Source organism: Meleagris gallopavo, chromosome 7, assembly GCF_905368555.1.
Source record: "Meleagris gallopavo chromosome 7, MGAL_WU_HG_1.1, whole genome shotgun sequence".
In the NCBI taxonomy this organism is placed as follows: Eukaryota; Metazoa; Chordata; class Aves; order Galliformes; family Phasianidae; genus Meleagris; species Meleagris gallopavo.
Window position 1 is genome coordinate 4,928,240 of NC_139410.1, and position 22,325 is coordinate 4,950,564.

Consider the following 22,325-nt stretch of genomic DNA (forward strand, 5'->3'; position numbering starts at 1 on the left):
AAAGTCTCTAAAATGTATTAACGTGACAAATTAATGTCATTTATAGTAATATAGGAAGAAACTGTTATTTTCAAGGAAATTTTTCCACATTTCATTTTTCTGCTATTGTAAGCTGTGGTTATCTCTTCTATCAAAAGAATGATAAACGTTTGTGTAACACAGGAATGACTGTGCCTATTGTATGACTGAAGACAAGTGAACAACATCCAGCTTCTCAATATCCATTAGGTTATTGTATCTTAATGTTCATTATTGTTTTCCAGCTGTTCTAAACAAAAATTGCTGCTTCTGAACAGAATGCTGGGCTGTAATTCAATCTCAAGGTTTCACTGCTATTCATAATCTGCTTGGTCTGCTGTTAAAAATGTTGGCAGAATGCTGCATTTACACAACTGGGAACCAGAGTTTCCTCTCTACATCACTCTACAAGGTATCTTGTCTTCCACTTTTATTTCTAACTGCATTTTCTTCTCTTCAAAAATCAGTTCCTCCCTATCAGTTCTCATATGGAGACATCTCTGGTAAAAATGATACTGCAGAGCTAACAAATATCATCTGCTAAGTACAAAGTATTTTACCTTTTATTGCTTCTTAAGACCAGGTTGTTCTTTGGACATATGTAACTGTAATTCTATACACATCTGTATGGGCATTCAGATAATGAGGCAAAGTTCTAGTATCTTTCAAGGTACATTTCACACTCATAAAACATTTTAAAACGTAGAAAGTATTAAATGAACTGGAAGTTGGCAGCTGCAGAAATAAACCAGGATAATCTGATGCTGTTTGTTCTTCTTTTACATCTTTACATTCAAAAGTTATTGTCCATTGTAAAGAATGGAATAGCAAAGATACTGTTAATGAACAGCTTGCCAACTGAGAAAACGTACCAAGTTATGACACGCTTCCCAAGAAGTGCTGCATTCCATGCTACTAAAATGCTAACCAAAAACAGTGTCATGAACACAGAAAGTACCTTACCTATACAGAGCTCTTCCACCAATAGTAACCAAGTTAGAAAACACCCTGAAGTCAGTCATGTTCTCAGGCCATGACTGTATGTTCAAATACCCTGAAGGAGAAAAAGCAAATGTGAACATGAATCATTCCAGCCATAAAGACTGTTTTACCACATACATGAATTAAGACAGGCCTAGGCTTTAAGTGAAAGATAGCTATGATCTGAGAAAAAGAAATAAATAGGTAATGAATTCAAAGACAGCTGTGTGCAAAATTCACCAGCCTGCTCTGTACTGTCTCCTCCAGCGAGGAAAAGGAAGACATGAACAGTGTCACAGCAGAAATGTCACAGCACTAAATCAGCTTTCAAAAGCCACACTGAGGGCAAGCTTAAACATAAGCTGCAATCTGATAGGCCTACATACCATTTCTCAGCAGCAGCAGACAACATTAGGATTTGCCTCAATTAAGAACATTTAGTTTAAAATGTATTGGAGCCCCAAGACAGCAATTGAGAGATCCATTATGATGCATTAAAAGATAACAAGACTTTCCAAGAACTTTCGTTCACTTCTGACTGTGTGTGAGGGCCAGTCTTCAATGGAGAGCATTCTTGGCAAAGGTAGTTAGTGCAACTCCTTATTTTGTTCTGTGCAGACATCTGTGGTGCACCTATGATTATGTTTCAGTATAGGACTGGAACGCAATACATCTTTAAGCAAAGGGATAATTCCATTGGTAAAGCAGAGACTTCCATTAGTATCTGTAACACTTGTATCACTTTGCCAGCACACTGCTCACTTAACAGTAAGGTCTTGGTCTTCTGATGCTCATGTAACCAACGCTTTATTCTGTATTCATGTGTAAAGTAAAGGACAGCACATCTGTGAACAATACTTTAATAAAGAACAACTCCAATATCAGCTACCAAATTCATAGCAGAGTGAGTTTTAAGAAAACAGCATCTGTGTCCCTCAGAAACCCAACAAATGACAACAGCAAATGCAAAATGAAAAGAAATTCACATTGTAGGACATCAGAAGTGTTTGTTACCTGTTATCTCTCTCACTGTTTGGAAAATATTTAATTTCTCAGGATTAATTGCAGCGATTGTGTGATATGGATCCCTGGAAGATTAAGCAGACAAAATGCACCACTATGAATAATAATTAAAAAACAAAAACAAAAAAACAACCACCACAATGTTTATCATGTTAAGAAGTAATACTACTTTCTGTATGGCAGGTTTAATGGTTTAATCCCCTGCCATACAGAAAGTAGTATTACTTCTTAACATGAGGTCAATACTTTGATTTCAAGCATTGTGGGTTGCAGGTTTCAGACTTCTGATTCTGCAAAATCTAACTTTTCCCATGTCATTTTAAAGGGAAACAGTAGTGCTCACTATCTTGAAGGATTGAGTCATAAATATTTTAGTAAATACTTAAGCTGCTGGAAAATTAATGGATTCTGAACAACTAGGGATGATCTTCCTAAAAGATAATTTTTCCCAAGAAGACTAGCTTAAATGGGCACAGCGTAAGTACTGCGCTACTACCTGGACTAACAAAACTGCTACTGAAACAACTAACAAGCTATAAGCAGAAGAGAACTATGAGCATGCTGGCAGTCCCTAACATGTGACTTCAGAAGGATGTATTGTTTAGAAGGTATAGAGCAGGAAGCACTAAACCAAGCAGTCAAGCAAGCTGGCCACCTGGGAACTGAAATGTCCCCATCAAACAGGAAAATCTCAGGATAAAAACATGACACTGACTCATTTTGAGAGTGCCATGAGTTAGCATTTCCTCTTTTGTTGTGAAAAAATAAGTAAAGAGAATTTGCTTAGAAAATATCCCCGAGAAGAAAATATACTGTGATTCTCCAGTTGTGTAAGAAGCTAACTAGAGCCTATCTCTAACAAAAAAACCTTGAAATAGTCAGGAAAAAATTCTTCTATAACACTATCTTATGGTGTTTTTGTGAATTTTTCGAGGCTAGGAAACATTCTCAGTAAAAGATGGAGCATGCATTTCCATTTGTCCTGCTTCCTAAGAGACATTCTTGGAACTGGAGCTCCTGAGACAGGCCTCACAAGTTTGTGCTGTGGTGAATATACATTAAAACCCCTTAATAGGCAAATGCCTGATCTGCTTTATCAACATCCAAACTTGTAGAGTAATGTAGGCATCTACCACTCTTCCTAGCAGAGCCAAGACTTCTCAGTAGAACAGGCACAACTGAACTTTGCAGCTTCAAGAATGAGAGATTTAACTGATTGCGTAACTGCAGACAGACAACTAAAGGGGAGATAAAACACTGCCTATAATGGAGGGTTGTTACTCTTGCTGATAAGGCTCTCCGACCTTAATAAACATTATAATAAAGAAACAGAAAGAACAGTGCATGTAAATTGGTCAGGGCCTACTGAACCAATACTTCCATCTGTTCAGGCCAGTGAAAGATGGGAAAGATGGGCTTCACGGGCAACATTTTCCTAGCAACGATGCTATCATAGCAGCCTTGAAATAGTGGGTCACCTGCACTGGTGCAGATTTTTACAAGCACAGCATGCAGACTCTTGTTCATCACTGGCAAAAATGCACAGCTAATGCTGATGACTATGTTGAAAAACAGTGTTTCGATAGAGAAAATTCTCACAAACAGAGTTATTGTGCTCCTTTCATCTATTGTTGTTGCCATGGAAATAAATAGGAAGCATCGTTTTTGGAGTGACCTATGCGGTTTGAATAGACACTGTTACAAATACATAGGGACTAAGTTCAAATGATGAGGCAACAGAAAGACAAGCTACAGAATAACAGGATCAAAAATGACAGAATCAATTGTAATCATACAGCTACCAATCAAAACAAGAAAATCCACTCTTCGCATCTTTCAAGCAATGAAGTATTCTCTGAGACTACAAAACATCTTTCGATTCTGCAGAGACAGCTAGACTTTAAGTCTCTACAATCTGAAATGCTGAAAGTTCAGGCTTAAATGTTACAGTTCACAGAGTATACAAATTTGTAACAGAAGGTAATTAGAAGTTCAAGCAGAGGTATGTTTTGTTATTGCTCTACGTTGTCCATCTATGTAACTAGCAGCATACTTACTATCATCTTTTATTTCCTTTGTGTGTACTAATGATTTGCAAAATGTAATTACAATTTTAAACAAAAAAGCTGTTCCAGAATATTTTCTTACCCAGAGTGTTTTATTCAAGATTGGTTTTGTTCTCTTTATATTTGATTGATAGATCTGTTATCATGACTCACTTGTAACTTCACTATTACTGCAACTTCTACAAAAAATGTCTCTGTAATCCTCAAAGTCACAGATCTCTTAATGAACTGGAATGATGCAGAGAGAACTGCTCGGTTCCTCCAGCTGCTTGCCTTGCAATTACTAGAGTACTTCCTGTCATGTGGGATGTAACAGATTTACAACCAGCCTCGTGAACAATCATCTGGCTGGATGAGAAAGTGCTAAGGTACGAGCACTGACTGCTGCGTGACCTTTGCAGGGCTTCCAGAAGCCTGAAACTGCATTTCCTTAAACCAGCTGAACCTAAGTTTCTTTCTCCCTGTGCTACATTAACCTTTCACATTACGCTCTCTGCAGGAGATGAGAAGGCCAACTGCACTGCCAAAGCTCACATTTGCTGGCCTTTTGAACATCAGTGAGCTGCAGGGCTCCACTGAAACGGATTTTCAGCTTTTGCGTGGCTGGAGTCAAGTTGCAGGTGAAGAAATATTACAACCAATCACCTTAGCAAACCAAAGAAACAAGTCATTTCTCTCCACCTCATCTTGTAGGGAAATGTGAGCCATGCAATCCAGAGTCAACAACTTCATTATCTTAACACATCTAACTCTAAGAAAGGCCAACAAAAAATCTGCTGCTATTACTCACGCCAGAATTCCACTTCAGATCTATCTGCAGAAGTTCAGATCATCACACACTATGCCATGAAACTGCAAACACGGAGTTAGCCTGGAACCATACCTTATACTGTAAATCCTAACAAGCAATTGCAACCAATACTGAAAACTCTGAGAAGCCAAAAGAGCATATTAAAAAATGAAGACTACACAGCAGTAGAAGTAATTGAATACTTTGTACTGTTGATGTATATTTATTACAACAAAGGGAGAGAAAGAGTTTCATCTTGCTAGTGTATTTTGAGGATTTTACTCATTTTAAAAGGCCCTGCAATACCTCAAAGCACCACGTGTAACTCACCATGGCTGATTACACCACAAAAAGCTTGAATTAGTGAGAAAATACAATCCTATGTCTGCTCTCTCAAAGAGCACAAAATAAGAAAGCAGTTATTGACATCAGACCTCCCCTGATCACCAAAACAGATTACATCTGCTTTCACCATTTACATCCCATTCTGCTGAATTTGCACCACACATTCACTTTTGATACGACGGCAAACAGCCCATCAAACTATTAACAGCATGAGGTTATTTGGCTGGTCTTTCTTTACAAAAAACAGACATTAATGAGACTCCCAAATACTGGTTCTATACCTCCACATCATCTACTGTTATTAAGACCTATTCAATACATGGACATATTTAAAGCGAAACACCACATTTAAGTACCACTGATTTTTGCACATCTCTGCAATTGAAACTGGAATAGATATAATTAAAATGAGTTGACAAGAGGGCAGGTTTTTTGCATGCATGTGCAGCAACAGCCACTGAGGCTCTGACAGCCTCTACATGAGGCACTTTTAGCATATTCTGCACATTTCACCACCAATTAAACACAATTCAGAACAAATGAATGGAAGGCAACCTATTCTCTGTTATGAGCCATTACTGAAAGCAAGTGCTGAAAATTTTATAAAGTAACCTAAGCTCACAGTTGCTTTTCTCTTTCCAATGCCATCTCATTCATTCTGTCTTTTCCTACAGGATGAATCACAAGAATCTGGTTAGCAGTTTCCTTCACAAATGAAGATAGGAAACTAATTTAGCCTAGGTCTGCAGTCAAGTAATAGAAGCCTGCGGCTGTAATTAAGAGGTGGGCACTACTGGTTTCAGCATGCACCATGACACAACATACAAACATTTTGTCACTTACCCATGAATCCCAGTAACAAGGAAGATCAGGTTGCCATTGATCTTAGTACAGTTTATGAACTTGTCAATGTTGCTGGAATCCACTGTCTGAGCTGACACTAAGCTCCCTGTTCCAATGCCATCACACGCTGCCAAAACAAGGAGTTTTATGTGAAGAACTAGGAAAAACAATTACTAAATCAGTACTTGTCATCCTTCTAAATGCAAGTCTTCATTTCTTGCAGAGAAAAAGCTGCAAAGAAGTGTTAAAATGGCACTAATTTCCCATATTCCCCAAGGACCGTGTGCTAATTTAAACCAGTAAGCTCAAGGACCTGCCACAGAAGGGCATCCTGGCAAATGTTTTTTCACGTTGGATCTCAAGGCAAGTATGAACCCCACAAACTCCCACTCAAGCCATCTGTAAGGAGATACTTGATGATTTAACTTAGACTGGCAGTATCCTATATTTGTGCACTACACTCTGCAAAAGGAAGGGGTCCTACACTGCTAGCTCAACAAGTCTCCTTTGCTTTGGTGAACTTAAAGTCTGTGAACTTAACTATTCATGCACCAGAAGGCCCTCTTGAAAGGAAGCACAAAAATAATTTCTTCATCATCTCATTAAACAAATTAATAGGACCTTAAGAAACCTTCATATGAATGTTGACAAATCTTCTCTACGCTGCATTTAAAAGCAACTCAGCTGCATTTTCTGATGCATCCAAGAACAAAAAACTCCCAGTTTCCATCAGATAACACATCTATTTCCCTAATGGACTCCTCAGATGGCAACTGTTATCAGAACACCTGAACCTTTAGTAGACGTGACAGCTCCCCTCCATCCCATTATGTAAAGCTAAGGGCTTGGGAAGAACAACACATATGTATTCACATGCATCCAAATGTATCTTTTCAACTGTAAATAGGTATAAATACGTCATTTCCCAGCCTTGGCAGAAGTTTCTCTTTAACTGTCTCAGCCAGGTGGTGTGACTACTGATTTACAGGGTTTGCAGTAGCTTGGTGGTGAATTCCTTTTCAGACTACTACAGAACTAGTTCTAGTTCCCTCCACTAGTACTGAAAAATGACATAAGCCCATATGGGAAATGTGATGGTGCTTTGATCCTGAGACATTTAAGCGTGGAGCATAAAGTCTCCCCAGTGGAGCTCAGGACCAAAGTAACCTATAAATATCAGTCTTTTCATCAGCATTCTCACTGAAAAACTTCTAATCTACCTTTAAGACACTCGGAAAGAAGGTAAAAGATTCTGGGAAAATAGGTATTTTCAGAGAACAGTCAAAATAATGGAAACTTAAAGCTACACTGAGTGTGAAACATACCCTATATTGAAGTCTGGGTTTTAGTGCAGCCTCCTTTGGAATGACAAAAGGAGAGCTCTGCAACACCTCCAGGAAATACGAGTCATTAAAATGATATAATAAAGAATTCTTTCAGATTTCTCTAAAACCAATGAAGAAATCGCCCTCATTTTTATCTAAGCAAAAGTAATTGGTTTGGTTATACTACCATTATAACTGAATAAATTTTCATTACGTTGTATTTAGGAACACGCTTCACACACAGCCTACATAGTTCAAAGTTCTGTGGATATCCAAAGGCTATTAATATCAAATATTCTACAGCATACTCATACATATTTCATGCCAAAATAACACACTGCTTTGCTCTACTGGAGTGTAGACTACATTCAAAAACATTTATACTAAATTACTGCCTACCTTTAGGACAAATGTCAGTGCAGGGCTTACACATCTTAATACCATTCTCTTCAACCTCCATCTTGGAGCTTGGACATGCACGGACACAAGAGCTGGAATCTACCACAAAGTTGTCTAAAAAGAAGATATTGGGAGAAAGTGAACCACTGGACTACACAATACTGGAAGAACGTGGTTTTTGATTGTATTATGTTATTTACCTTCATGCTTATTGAGACACTTCTGAAAACAATGAGCAATTTAGACCTGCATTTGGTGACTCCTGAAAAAACAGTTCTCTTTCACACACACAGAACTGTATTCATGGGATAATGCACTGCATGGGACAATGACAATTATTTCAATTTTGCCTTGTAAAACAACTGCCAAAGGAGATACAGACTGATTCTACTTGATTGAAAGCTTAATGAGGTCAAGAAGAAAAAAATAAATCAGAAAGCTCAATGAAGTACTTAGACAAAGAATCACATCCCTGAAGCAGTGCATGGTATACCAGTTCTGTTAAAAATAAACAAAAATTCAACTTCCTTAGATCATTCACCACTCTTATTAGAGACAGAACAAAGCTGTGACAGTCCCAACCTCAGCCTACTGTCAATCTGAGCTTCATCGTAGAGATTCAAAATTTGGATTTAGCTTTGAGTTGAGTTATGGTTCAGTTTATTATAGATTATCCAGGTAAATTACATTTAAAATAATGGACAACACAACTGGAAACATTGGTGGGAAGAAAAGGGAGAACAAAAACATGGTCTCTCTTTCCTAACTAAAACGTCTGTATCGAAGACTGCATCAATGGCAATCTCTAAGTAAGTATTTTGTTCTTTTTCATCTGGCTGGCATTTCAGAAGTATGTGTTTTTCACATGCATGGGATTACTGCTTTTAATCCCCCCCAGCTACTGTACTTTCACTCATGGTATTGTCAGTATGGCAAGTTTTTTCCCCACTGGGAAAACTGCTAAGGAAAATGTGGTAACTTTATGTCAAACCATCATGATTCCAAGAAAAGAGCATCCACATCATGAAAGTGTTTGGTGCCAGATATTACTGGTGGTAGACTGTTAATTCTGTTAATTACACTCATTTATACAATCCCATGAATTAATACAGCATTTTGGTATTATCTTAACAGTTCATTTCTAAATCTACACAGGCCGTTCGAAAGCATGAACGTAACAAGTGGTCACTGTGGAGACAGAAACTCAGCGAATTCCCTTTTTGTAAAAGAGAAGTCACTCCAATACACAACGCTTGGAAAGTGTCAACAACCCAGAACTCTGTTTCTACTTAGCATACGACTAAACTTTTGCTAGATGCAGGCACACACAGGGCGATCTGAGCCTTTGCACTATTCACTTCACTCTCCTTCTCTCGCGGTTCCACAGGGCTCCTGAAATGCAATTCAAAACTTCCCATCGCCGCAGGAAAAGAGAGCCAAGGCAGCACTTACGTGGGCACTTCTTGACGCAGAAAGCCCCGTACGTGTACTTGGCATTGTGATTATGTTCCAGTTGGAAGGTAGTAGGATTGTACACAAATGTCTGGGGGCACTGTGTGACACATGCTCCGCTATCATTGAAATTCATGCAGGCCTGCAAAACAGGGGAGGAAAGAAAACATCAGCTTGATTAAGTCATATAGTTGGTTGTGTAGCTGTTTCGGTTTTTAGTTTAACTGTTCTGATGACTGTTCAGAAATGTTGCAACAGTGAGGAATGTTATGCATAGCCTTCTAATCTCCATTTTGTCTACACAGATTTCTTGCTAGGACCTTGGCAAATACATGGCACATGAAAGGAATTCTCACAGAGATCCCTTAATCTGAAACACAGCTGACTGTTACAGCATTTCCTACAAAAATGTAACAGAACTCCAATTTGTTTCATAACTATTGTTACTACTAGTAATCAACTAATTCACAACTCCATAGGAAGCTCTAAAGCTGCCAGGAGTAAACAGTTATTTATCATAGTTAATCTAAACAAATGCTAATGACTTTTCTTTAGAGGTCCAACCTTTTCACTTCTTACAGCATGAGTCCACAGTCCAGCTGAAAACTGAAATTCCCAATTAGAAAGCAAGAGGGATAAGAACTTCTTTTGAGTTAGCACAGGAGGGGGTCATTTCCCTAAGTGCAAGTTTAACAAGGTCAGTTGCTTCGCACACTGGGAGAAGAAAATAGGACTTTGTATCACTTAGCATTCAAGCTCAGCCACCCACAGCTGCCAGAGGACAGGGCTCTGACAAATGAAGAGGCAAGCGTGTGGATAGAGTAATAGTATTCAGGAAGAATAGTTGACAATGCAGGGATGATAATTAGCAAAGCTAAAAACAAACAAACAACAAAAAAACCCACAAAAATCGTGGCATTCTTTATCACCATACTTCTTGTCTGTGGTTTTGATCACAGCATACAGAAAACTGCTATCTCCAGTAGCAGTCACAAAGCACACCACCAATGCCTAGTGTCAAAACTCATACAAATATGAAAGCTGTAGCCTGGCTTGAATCCTCCTAGCATCTTAAGCAGCCAATCCTACTGGATTTTGCCCATCTACCCTTCATCCTTACCAAGAACCGGATAGAAAGCCCACTCTGTGAATAGAGTTGTGTCATTTTTCTGATTTCAGAGTATTCAGCCTGGCCCTGTTGTGCATTTCAAGTTTTAGATCCAGTTAATTTTAAATACAAGATAAGAATATTTCTAAAACTTTATTTTAGCATGTTTGCTTGCAGTTATCTTAGATGATGATTATTGCCTTGCTTTTATAACTGAATATCCAAATGACTGTATGGCAGCATATGGAGGAGGAGGCTAGATAATTTCATCAAGAAGTAACACCATATTTAAAGCAGGATGCTGTTACAAGCTGCCATAATATGTTGAACAGTTTTCAGGGTTTCATAAGCTTTGCTTTACTTATTAATAAATTCTAATTTAGTTCATTTTCTCCTCATTTTTTTATATCCACTGTCAACTGAGGAAATACTCTATTATGTACACAACAATCCTCTTAGCAAATACATAAAGTAAAACATGCCAATACTCTTCTAAGACGGAACTTCTCAGGCAAAGATTTGGGAAGTTTTACTTCTTGACTGTAATACTTTGTATTCATTTGTAATTGTTTTCATAATGCAAGCAAACTTCAGGATTTGATGCTAAACACTGCTAATATGGGAATGAAAACACAAGAAACTCAGGAAAAACTGACTTGTATCTCTCACTTGACAACTAAGCACAGGTGGTCATTGCCTATACACTTTTCATACAGTGTGTCACAAGCAAGTATCGACTAGCCTTGAAAATTGTCTGACCCCTGCTGAATTTCGGTTACACTGTTCTGGGGCCAGAAGTGAATGAAAGCAGTGCTCTGGGTACTTCTCTGCTGGGTCAGAAGAAACATGCTAGCATGACTTTTAACATACAGATTCCTATTATTGCCATTATTCAGAAAATCTGTTTTTAATTTCAGGCTGCAGTACTATAGAACGTGGCCAAACAAGATGTGGCTTCAGTTGAGGATGTTCCTCAACTATTGCATGAGACCAATAAATCTTTTCTTTACACATTCAGATTATATGACATCACAGGAAGGAATGCTGTTTCCGCAACTCTAGTCAAAACCAACCAAGAAGTTCCAGCAAGCTTTGGATCACAGAATCATAGGAGTTGGAAGGGACCTCTGGAGATCACCTGCCTAAACCCACCTGCTAAAGCAGGTTCCCTACAGCAGCTTACACAGGAACCTGTCCAGCTGGGTTTTGAGTATCTCCAAAGGATACTCTGTAACTTCCCTGGGAGCTTGCTCCAGGGCTCTGTAACACTCATAGTAAATAAGTTTCTTCTTGTGTTCATGCAGAATATCCCGTGTTCCAGTTTGTGCTCATTGCCCTTTGTCCTGTCATTGCCCCTTGTCCTGTCATAACCCCATCCATTCCACATCTGCCACTTAGATTTTTATAAGCACTGATAAGATTCCCTCTCAGTCTTCTATTCTCCAGGCTGAACAGCCTTAGGGCACTCAGAATTTCCTCATAAGAGAGATGCTGGATCATGGTCAACCTGTTCTGCACCAGGACATATAGGTCCTTCCCTGCACAGCTCCTTTCTACCAGTAAACTCTACTGATGCACACGGTTATTCCTCCCCAGGTGCAGGACTCTACACTGGCTCTTGCTGAACCTCACATGGTTCCTCTCTGGCCAGGTCTCCAGCCAGTCCAGGTCTTGCTGTCATGTGAGCCACTCCTCCCAGCTAAGTATCATCAGCAGACTTGCTGAAGGACCACCCCTTCATCCAAGTCACTGTTGAAGATATTGAACAATACTAGGATCACCATGAGACACTCACCTGGAGTACCAACACATTTGCAATTGATCTTAGGTTGGGAGGGGTGTTAAAGAACATCCAGTTCCAAATCCCTGCTGTGGGCAGAGCTGCCACTCACCAGGTCCGTATACTCAGGGCCCCATCCAACCTGGCCTTGAAAACTTCCAGAGATGAGGCATCCACAGCTTCTTTTGGCAGCCTGTGCCAGTGCATCACCACTCTTTGAGTAAAGAATTTCCTCCTAACATCTAACCTAAACCTCCCATCTTTTAGACTAAAGCCATTTCTCCTTGTTCTATCACTATCAGATCACGTAAAAAGTCAATCTCCCTCCTGTTTGTAAGTTTCCCTGAAGAACTGGAAGGCTGCAAAGAGGTCTCCGCAAAACCTTCTCTCCTCCAGACTAGACAAACCAAGCTGTCTAAGCCTGTCTTCATAGGACAGGTGCTCCAGCTCTCTGATCATCTTTACAGCCTTCCTCCGGTCCTGTTCCAATGGCTCCACAGCTTTCTTGTGCTGGTGACCCTAAGGCCTGGACATGATACTTTAGAATAGGGTCTCATGGAAGCAGAGTAGAGAGGAACAATCACCCCCGTTGCCCTGCTGGCCATCTCTCTCTCGAAACAGCCCAGGATGCAGTTGGACTTCCAAGCTGCAAGAGAACACTGCTGGCTCACATCAAGCTTCTCATTCACTTGGGACCCGCATGTTCTTCACTGCAGAGTGCTATCAGAGAATTTTTCTCCCAGTTTGTACACGAATCTGGGACTATCCTGACCCAAGTGCAACACCCTGCACTTGGCTTTGCTGGATCTCATTTGGTTCACAGTGGCCCACTACTCAAGCCTGCCCAGGCCACTCTGGAAGGCGTTCCTTCCTTCTCTGAATCAACTCTACCTACCACTCAGTTTGGTGTTTTCTACAAATTTCCTGAGGGTGCAATTGATCACTGTCTAGGTCATTGGTAAAGAACGTGTAAGAAAGTCAGTTCCAAGACAGACCCCTAGAGAACACCGGTCATCACAAGCCTCCACCTGGACACAGAGCCATTGACAACAAGCCCTCTGACTATGACCATCCAATCAATTATTTATCCACCTAGTAGTCCAGCCTTCAAATCCATATCATCCCAATTTAAAGATAAGTATACAGTGTGTCAAAAGTCCTGCACAAGTTCAGGTACACAACATCAGTTGCCCTTCTGTCCATCAGTGCTACCATTCCATCACAGAAGGCCCTCAGACTGGTCAGGCACAATCTGCCCTTGATGAAGCCATGCTGGCTGACTCAGACAGCCTCCTCATCTTGCATGCGCTTTAACATAGCATAGATCTCTCCTTTCAATACTGCCTGGCAGGTTTTAAGAGGAGCTCACCCAAGTTGGCTGGTGTTTGTCCCCTCCATCACTTGGGTCCTCTGAAGATCCACTTCTCTGAGCACATTCTAATTCTAATTCTAAGCTTCCTTTGGTCTAGGTTCGCTGCCCTTGAAAACATCAGCAAAACTTGCCTCTGCAGCACAGAGCAATCAGATATATGTTTTTTGAGATCAGTATTGGTGGCTGAAGTTGTTTACACTGTTACTAATATGAAGTACAAATGAGACAAATTTGGCTAAAGGTCTGTATGTACTGAAAAAAAGTGTCTTTTTTTGTCCTTTCATCTTAAGAATATGTAGTAGAACACATTTGAGGTAGAATATTTTGGGAACCGCTTTCCTTCCTAGTATGGCTAGTAAAAAAGCTGTGTTTAAATCCGGTCTGGCAGTAATAGGGAACATCTTTCATGAAGAAGCTAAATTGTAATCCTGACTTCCAAATAAAAAGCGCATTGTGCAGTAATAAAAGCCATACTCGAGTGTAATGATAAATACATCTGAAAATTCCCTGTCACCTCTAAAAAATTATAGAAAAGCAAAAGATAAAAATCACAGAGATTACCATATTAACGTTTCCCAATCTGTATTTACAAATCTCAAATCTGCTAATGGGTAATATTAAGCAGATAAGTGATGCCAATATAAAGAGAAAAACATTAAATGTTAAGAGTTCACAGTCAAAATCTGGGAGTGTGCACGCAATGCATTCAGAGGAGCAAAACTGTGAGTTTCATGGGCTAAAGCACTAAAAACATGCACTGTGTCTGCCAGGAAGAAGAAAAATGAGAAGTCTCACACATACAAAGCAATCAGTGTCTTTGGGTCCAGAACAGCCTCCAGCGCACTCCCGGTGGCAGCAGTCACTGACGTAGGGCCCGTAGCACCGTCCATCACACTGCTCTGCACACACTGTCTTTGTTACTAGGAGAAGGAAGGAAAAACGATCGTGTCAGAATCAGAACTGAGGAGACAGCTCTTCTGAGGAAAACAAGCTGAACAACAACATACTGTAAAAAAAAAAAAAAAAAAAAAAAAGAAGAAAAAATTCCACTAAACTAAGGTTTAAGGTAATTGTTTCAACTAGTAACTGTTTCCTTCCAGGATATCTCGATGGTATCTTCAAGAAAACAACACTGCATGAAATTCTTCCTTTCTCATCTTTTAGCAATACGTACCCTTGGAAAAATCAGGTGGAAAACTAATTTCAAATTACTGCAGATTTATAAACAGCTCACGGATGGACATGGAGCAACAACAACAAATGACAAAGTAACAGAAGAGCACACCTGTTCTGTATCAGCTTTTCCGTGAAGAACTGCAACACTAAGTATGCAGAAATTGAGAGCCAAAAGTTGTTATTGCTGGCAATCAATTTCAGAAATAGGCAATGAGATAACAGAACAGAGTACAACTTTCAGGCTGGAGCACATCTGGAATTACTCTCACTTTTTTCCTAGTAACAACCCAGCCTTCATTCACAGGTATAGAACTCTACCAACCAGCAAGGATAGCAATTTAAGTGAAACCATACAACAGGGCTTAGTCTTGGGCAAAGAATGGTCAACAAGTGGAATATCTCCCTCACTGCAGCTATAGCCTCGGGCTTTATTTTACAGAAGAAGAAACTAAAGTTTTCTGCAGGATTATACACCGACAGAATGTCAGGAAGACGTGCTGCCAGCTGTCTTGAGAAGGAGCAGAGATTGTTCTGAACTAACCTCTTCTAATAACTAACCTCTAATAACTAACCTCTAATAACTAACCTCTTCTACTTCTGTAACTAACCTCTGCTAATTATTTTGCTAAAAGCATTTCATTACTTCTCTATTCAAGAGGACAGAGAACACAAAACTTGCTTCCCTCAGCAGCACCCACCGATCCCACCTTGCAGTCTTACAGATTTTTGCTTTTTCTTTAATGGCACTAAAGGCCCACAGCTTAGGAGGCGAATTTCAGGCAGATATAATTAACATACTCAACTAAAAAGGAGGGGACACGGTGGCACAGCTCGGCTGCTTACCAGCGGGACGCTGATAAAAAGCATTCCTCTCTGCTGCCGCTCCACTGCAATTTGATGCTGTGCTTAAATCTGGGAAGTCTTGGTGCACAGCACCTCTGTGCAGGAAATTAGTCCCAGCTACCTAATGAGCTCAATTATAATTCCATCCCCCGAGTGCCAGCTGCTGCTGGGAACCACGATGCCCACCAGGACGCACAGCCATGCTTCCCTGTGGAGAAGGCTCCTGGCAGGGTGTTAAAAGAGCAAAAAGAAGAGCCCCAGCTGCAAGCCATTCCAGAGTTTGCTTCCTCCCAAAAAGCAGTGACATGCAGGAGCACCAGGACTGACGTGGAGGAGCACAGCCCCTTTCAGCACTGTGACTTCAGGAAGTGCTTCCTCGCTTCTGATATGGCACTGGTTGAATACAGCCCCTATGGAGCTGCTCAGGTTAGGGCATGGTTTGAGCTCTCCTGAGGACTAGAAGTTATAAAGCAGCCTGCAAAATCTACAGTTGCAGCCAAGGCTTGTTGCTTTCTTCCCTAATTGTTTCTGTTATGTTTCTTTTACTGGGAAAGCAAACAGTGCCAACAGAAATGCCAACATTTCATTGTAGGAAAAGGCCACAGCATACCTTATTATCCCCTGCATGCTGTATTTGCATTACAGCTGCTGCTGAGGGCCCAGCTCTGAGGAGGAGCTGTCAGAGAACCTCAGTGGCACCACACAGGCAGACAGAAAACGTCTTAGCAAAAGAGACTGAGTCTTCTGAAGGACTCACTCAAGGCAGCTCATAGCAAAGGTGCTTCCCCAGGACAAAATAAAAACCATGTTATCGTTAGAAGTGCAGAAACCATCTGACTGTTCAGATTCCAATAACAGCTCAACAATTCAGTTCCTGCAGCTGTTCTAGTGGTGTAATGCTCGTGGTCTTGACAAAATGTGCCATGCATTGGAGCTGGTTCCTCGGGGGTGAGCAGAAGGCTGACTGTCAATCTTCACTGGTATTTCACTCTAATAGCAAAACACTGTGTGAGGCACGGGGTGGAACGGGCACTTCGTGTGTGTGTGCAATTAATTGGCCTCTTTTATTGTTTCCCTTCATCTTTAATTATGTCAGGGCACTATAAATCTATGAAGGGAAAAAGGGGAAGAAAGTGAAATCAATGAAAAAGTCTTACGAACATGCAAAGTTATTAGTGAAATACAAGGATTTTAATTAAAAATGCTGTCTCCAAGCAAAAATGCTAGGTTACCCTGATTGATCTAAGCTGCCGATTCAGCTCTTTCCTTCTCCCCCACCAGGCTCCCGCCTGCCTTTTGCTGCTCTAATTGGGTACTTACTGCATCTGCACCTTCTTTTTTCTCAGCACCATCAGCTGCACAAAGACTGTATAAATACAATTACATTCCGGCCAACTCCTGTACACACACACAGTCACAGAGAGTTGCACATTTGCTGAATGTTTGTGTTTAGAGTTTGATTTAAAGGCTTTTCCCCTTGTTTGCATTCCCTTAGTGGGCTTCTATTTTAATTGGAATTCTTCTCCTTTGGTTACATTCCTCTAGGACAAAATGCATAATCTGTCATTTTAATAAAATAATATATTCCATTTATAAAAGTTGCAATTTCTTTTCATATGGAAATGAAACAAATACTCCAAACAGAAATCAACAGCAAAAACAGTAATAGTCCAAGCACAGATTAGAAAAATTGATCAGTAACTTCCAAATGCTTTTGTTCTTACGTTTAAGTGGCTTACATTCTGTATAGTGAATGCCCAATACTATGTGAAAAACAGATGCTTTTTATGCTACTCCACATTAGCCTTTCATGACACGGAGAGAAAGAATACTCTCCAGTTTTTGTTTCAGATTAATATTTACTAGTTTTTAATTATAAAAGAAAAATGGATTGTTAACTGCATAAAACACTACCCTGAAATTATCTCTGTTCCAACTCCTGATGGAACAGCTCATTTAAAATTTCCCATTTATAGCCTTCTTAAATACATAAGTTTTCTTGTCACATTTAGAGAGACATGAGGACAGAGCTAGATGCAGGTGGCGTTTCAGATAGAGAGACATACGTATAGAGAGACATAGCTGGAAGGCAACATAAGAAGAAGATAGGTAGGTGATATTCACACAAAAACAAAAGGATATTATTTTTTTCCCCCATATGCAATTTGAAATGAAAGACAGGGATTACGATCTTTCTTTTTTTTTTTATCCTTTCCCCAGGAGAATAATTTAAATCTTATCTTGGGAAGGGGGCTCATTAGAATTTTTTGCTTCAGCGAGTGCATAAAAAAGTGAAATTATTAAATGCAGACAAGCTGCTGCAGACGAACAAAACAGTTTGACACTGGGAAGCAGTACTGCTGAATGCTCTCCTGTATGCATTTGAAAGATGCCCATCCCCAACGTGACCAGGTGAAGGTATATGCAATGTTTGATACCACTCATCCCATCTCCAGCTTGTATCGGTAACGATACTGAAAGCCAGGCATGTCTTCTAAAGTCAGAAATGAAGGCAGCAAAAGCTTAACACCACTAAGGTTTTTATGCTTCGAGTTCCTATTCATATTCTTTGTTTCAGATGGTTTTCTAGAAGAACAAGTTTTGCATAACTGCAAAAAAGAACTGCTCGCTGACAGCCCAACAGTCAGCCTTTCTGTTCAGTCCTGCTTTTCACTTAGAGCAAGAGGTCAGGGAGGCAAAGAGAACACATACAACCAAAAATTAGCTCCTATCTCTGACAATAGGAGAACACAGGGAACTATGCTGATAGTGTGCTTCCAGGTAAAAGGATGTAAAGTAGCTCTTTCAAATTAGAAACGTGTGATCTGTACATCTGCCTGGAACTCAGATAACATGTGCCTACCCATAGTTAATTATCTTGAATCCATGGTCCTGCCTTAGCCTATCCCCTCTGTTTAGATTTGAGAGGGCAGTCACTGTGGAGGAAGAGAGAGCTGTCACTCCGGGAGCAAAACTACCGTGCAGCTCTGCTAAGCTCCAGACTCCACAACCCTGCAGATAAGTTTTGCTCTCCCTGGTATTACTGCATTAATCCACCAAATCAGCTCACTTATCTGAGAGCAGTGCTTTGTGCAGGTTGAGATCATGGGAGCCGATCCTGCCACGTGGACTTGAACTGCCACAGAGTCCAGCTGGCCTATCCAGTGCTAAGGAGGCTGGAGCCTCTCCTGGCTGGAAGGAAGGCCTGAGCCAGGATCAGGTCGTCCTTATACAATGTAAGTGCCAAGGTTTTGCAGTGTCCTCTGATGAGATAACCACATGATGCCCAAATAAGTCTACCTCTGCTGGGGAGAATAACAGAGATAGATAAACAGGCCTAAAGAAGCACCATCAATTAAGTCTAATCTGACCGTGATATAAAACCCTTGTGGTCAACTAGGGTTCTGTCCCTTTGCTCTACATACTTGAGTACATAACCCTGACATAAAGAGGTGTTTTCTGCAGCAACTTCTTTGCAGCATTCACAAAGGCCACCAGCACAGAAAGGAGATGTGCTAGCTCAATTTGGACAAACAAGAATATGCTTCATTAAACAGCTATTCCTGCAATCTGTCTCAAAACAAATTTATTCACCCCCACAAATGAAGTTCAACATGAAATAGTAACATATAAACATGTAAGCTTTAGGAGAACTATAACTGCCATCAACTTTGCCAGCAGCATCAAATGATGTAGCTGAAGAAGCACCCTCCAGTATGCAGATCTGTTGGCTGTACCCTTCGTGATGCCATAGACAGGTTGGATTGGATTTCCTGATTGTGCTCACCCCTAAACCATTCATGTCAAACTATTTACCATTTCTTACTTCCTACAATTTATTGTTCCAACTACTGCAGAAAAAAAAAAAAAAGAAAGAAGAAAAAAAAAAAGGAAAAAAGGTATGGTTGCACTGTTTCTAGTAGTTCCAACAAAAAGGACAGATGACACTGGGCTAACCTAAGACCAAATAGTTAGCTGGTGCACTTGCAGTTAATCCCTCCTACCATAAGCTAAGGAAGTGAGCACGGGCCAGAGCTGTGCTCACGTAAGGGAGGTATCAGCAACCACTTCATTAACTCCAGTAAACCCAACCAATTTCTATCATCTTAAGTTTGATGGAAAGAAAATGTAAAGAACAGTTCTATTCCCACAAGAGGAAAAAAAAAGGAAGTACTTGTAGGAAAAGCTCTCAGTTTTCTCCTCTTTTCTATTTGCTAATATTTTGACTGCACTTCTAGCTTCTTAGTGCCTTTCTGGGGGAACTGAAAGCATACAAAGAAGAAACTCTCTCAACACGTTCTTCTTTCTTACTCATTTTAATGCTCTCTAAATTCAAGAGGACAGACATTGTGAACAGCCCTTCACTTATTACTTCCTTTACAAAAAAAAAAAATCACTATTCTCTTTCAGTACAACTCAACTACATTTTGAGTTGTTATAAAGAGAACAATTCTACAAGATAACTAACTCTCCCAGTGAAATTAACAATATTCTGGTGTTAGGAACTTTCCAGTGTCAGGCCATCATTAAAGATCTCTGAATCCACCTAGTAGATTCTTCTATCCCAATTCATTTCAGTGTATTCCAAAATACCCATCAATATTCCCAGGAGCCACGCTCTATGTTGCCACCAGGAAGTGAAAAGAGAATTCACGTTAGCTGAAGCATTTTCAGAAATCACAAGAGAGGAAAGAAAAACATAAATTCACATGGGAGAGAAAATAAGAACATCAGTTGGTAAAAACCCACAGAAAAAAAACCTGGAATATTTTAGAGCTGCACAAAGGAGAATACACAGTATCTCTCCACAACTAAAAAAAAAAAAATAGGATCCCTTTCATTTTTCAGCCCTCAGAGTCAGGCTTACTTACAGGTCTGGCAGTGATTCTCCGTGGGTCCCCAGCATCGGCCTGTGCAGGACTTGTGGCATCGACCACCTTTAGGAGAGAAAGAAATGGGAAGAGATGAGAGATGTGGCTTCAGCAACAGTTAAACAGAAGGGTCCATCTTGCCTTTGGAGGGTTTTTATGCTTTACAAAGGTTGAAACAGTGCCCTTAAAAAGCCCAGATAAATAACCAGAATTGGTGTCAGACCTGTATGGTTACTTTATACTCTAAATCCCTAGGTCTGCTAAATATGATGGAGACATTTTAAAATGAAAAAAGAAGCATAAGATGAGGAACAATTTCATCACCCAGAGCTGTTCTCTGTGCACCCTACGTAAGACTTGCTCATTCCTCCATGGTACAAAGGATGGCTGAGCAAATACCCATCTCATCTTGTGTTCAATTTCACCTCAACAACGAGGCAGTAAACTTTGAAGACAAGCGATCAAAAGCCAAACCTCCCTCCTGAAAGCTTGCACAGCCTTCACAAACATTACGCAGTAATTCAGGACTGAAATCCTGCACTGAGGAGGCTGTTGAATTCAAGCCTTCCCTTTCACAGCTAACTACTAACCGCTGTGCAAAGAAACAGAAAGCAGGCAGAAGGACTGGCACACTCTCTAGCTGTGGGTTTCATTACCTGAGTCAGCACTCGGACAGTCCCATGCCAGCTCTGATGGTGAGCAAAGGGACACCTCATCCTGCAGCTCCCATCTGGACATGGCCAAGGAATGGACAACTCCTTCTGCCTCCTGAAGGGCAGGAGCTTTCCCACTACTCTTCTGACTGCAGTAACCTGGCTTTGCCTTTGATTAAACCTGTATTCATCACTGAATACTGCCAAAAATCTATGAAGTGAATTCCCACCTTGAACTTGATCCACGAGCTTACCAAAGCCTTCAGGAACCTTTTGCAGCTGTGCTAATGGCAGCTGCTGTTAATGCTGCTCAATTACACCCTGCACTGTATCAAGTACTTTCCAGATGCTCTGACTTGGGAGCCAATGCTGGAGAAAATGCAGTGTCTCTCAGCTAAGGCTGGGTCAAGCCAAAAGAAAACATCACTCCTTTGCTGGCAGCATACACACACAATATGTTCCATAGTTGAGTAAAACCACTGTTAGAGCTGCATCAAGTTGAACTTCATGTTGCTGCTTTTCTAACACCGGTTCTTTTGCATATCAATGATGATCTATTGATTATGCTGTGCAGTAATTACACACTGTATGCCAACTACCTTGTTAAAGCTACCAGCTCCTTGCTGCACTTGTGTTCATTTAAAGCAATTATACCAGGGGAGCGTTGTTGCTGACATCACCAGCACATAATTTGCTGTCACATTCTGCCATCTGTTTATTTAGATCAGAAATATTCTATAACTACATAATGCAAACTCGTTCTGGCTGATGGGGAGGAGACTCCATCTGGCATGAATAATGCAACTTTAATCAGTAATAACAATTATTATGATTATTAAGAGGCTACTGAGCCCTGCGCAGTAAGCTAACACATCCATACTGATTTATAAGAATAGGATAGGTAAGGTAAACAGCAAATCCAAGGAAGAGCATTCGACAGGCAATTGGTAAGATACAATTTGTTTCCTGGTTTTGGCACACACCTTGCTGAAAGAAAAAAAAAACAACACATTTTATAAAGACTGACCAAAAGGACAAGTGGGCAGAAGGATGGATGCACGTTCGGATAACCTTTCTGCACCTGCCTTAGCTCAGTCCTTGATGGAGCATCACTGATGGAGAAAGCAAAGGAGGAACTGAAACCTAAGGACAGGAGATTCCTGCCTAATCCTTACCTCTGGTCAAAGCTCATGTCAGTCTAGCTCTAGGGGTCTGGAGTTCAGGGGGAAAGCTACAGGTCTTGCATCTGGACACAATGTAAAGCACAGCACAGCCTGCTC

At 40.5% G+C, this 22,325-nt stretch overlaps 1 protein-coding gene across 8 annotated transcripts in view; it reads right to left on the bottom strand.

Annotated features, from left to right (window-relative positions):
• ERBB4 (erb-b2 receptor tyrosine kinase 4) overlaps window positions 1-22,325 on the bottom strand; it is a 515,280-nt gene that overhangs the window by 150,572 nt on the left and 342,383 nt on the right. For all 8 annotated transcript variants that reach the window (XM_085228854.1, XM_085228852.1, XM_085228851.1 and 5 more), the window contains exons 5-11: window positions 20,393-20,458; window positions 14,304-14,422; window positions 9,243-9,384; window positions 7,791-7,904; window positions 6,067-6,193; window positions 2,014-2,087; window positions 982-1,072 (exon numbers count right to left, since the gene is read on the bottom strand). In XM_085228854.1, the coding sequence (XP_085084980.1) occupies window positions 982-1,072; window positions 2,014-2,087; window positions 6,067-6,193; window positions 7,791-7,904; window positions 9,243-9,384; window positions 14,304-14,422; window positions 20,393-20,458 (733 nt within the window). The remainder of the gene's footprint in view (window positions 1-981; window positions 1,073-2,013; window positions 2,088-6,066; window positions 6,194-7,790; window positions 7,905-9,242; window positions 9,385-14,303; window positions 14,423-20,392; window positions 20,459-22,325) is intronic.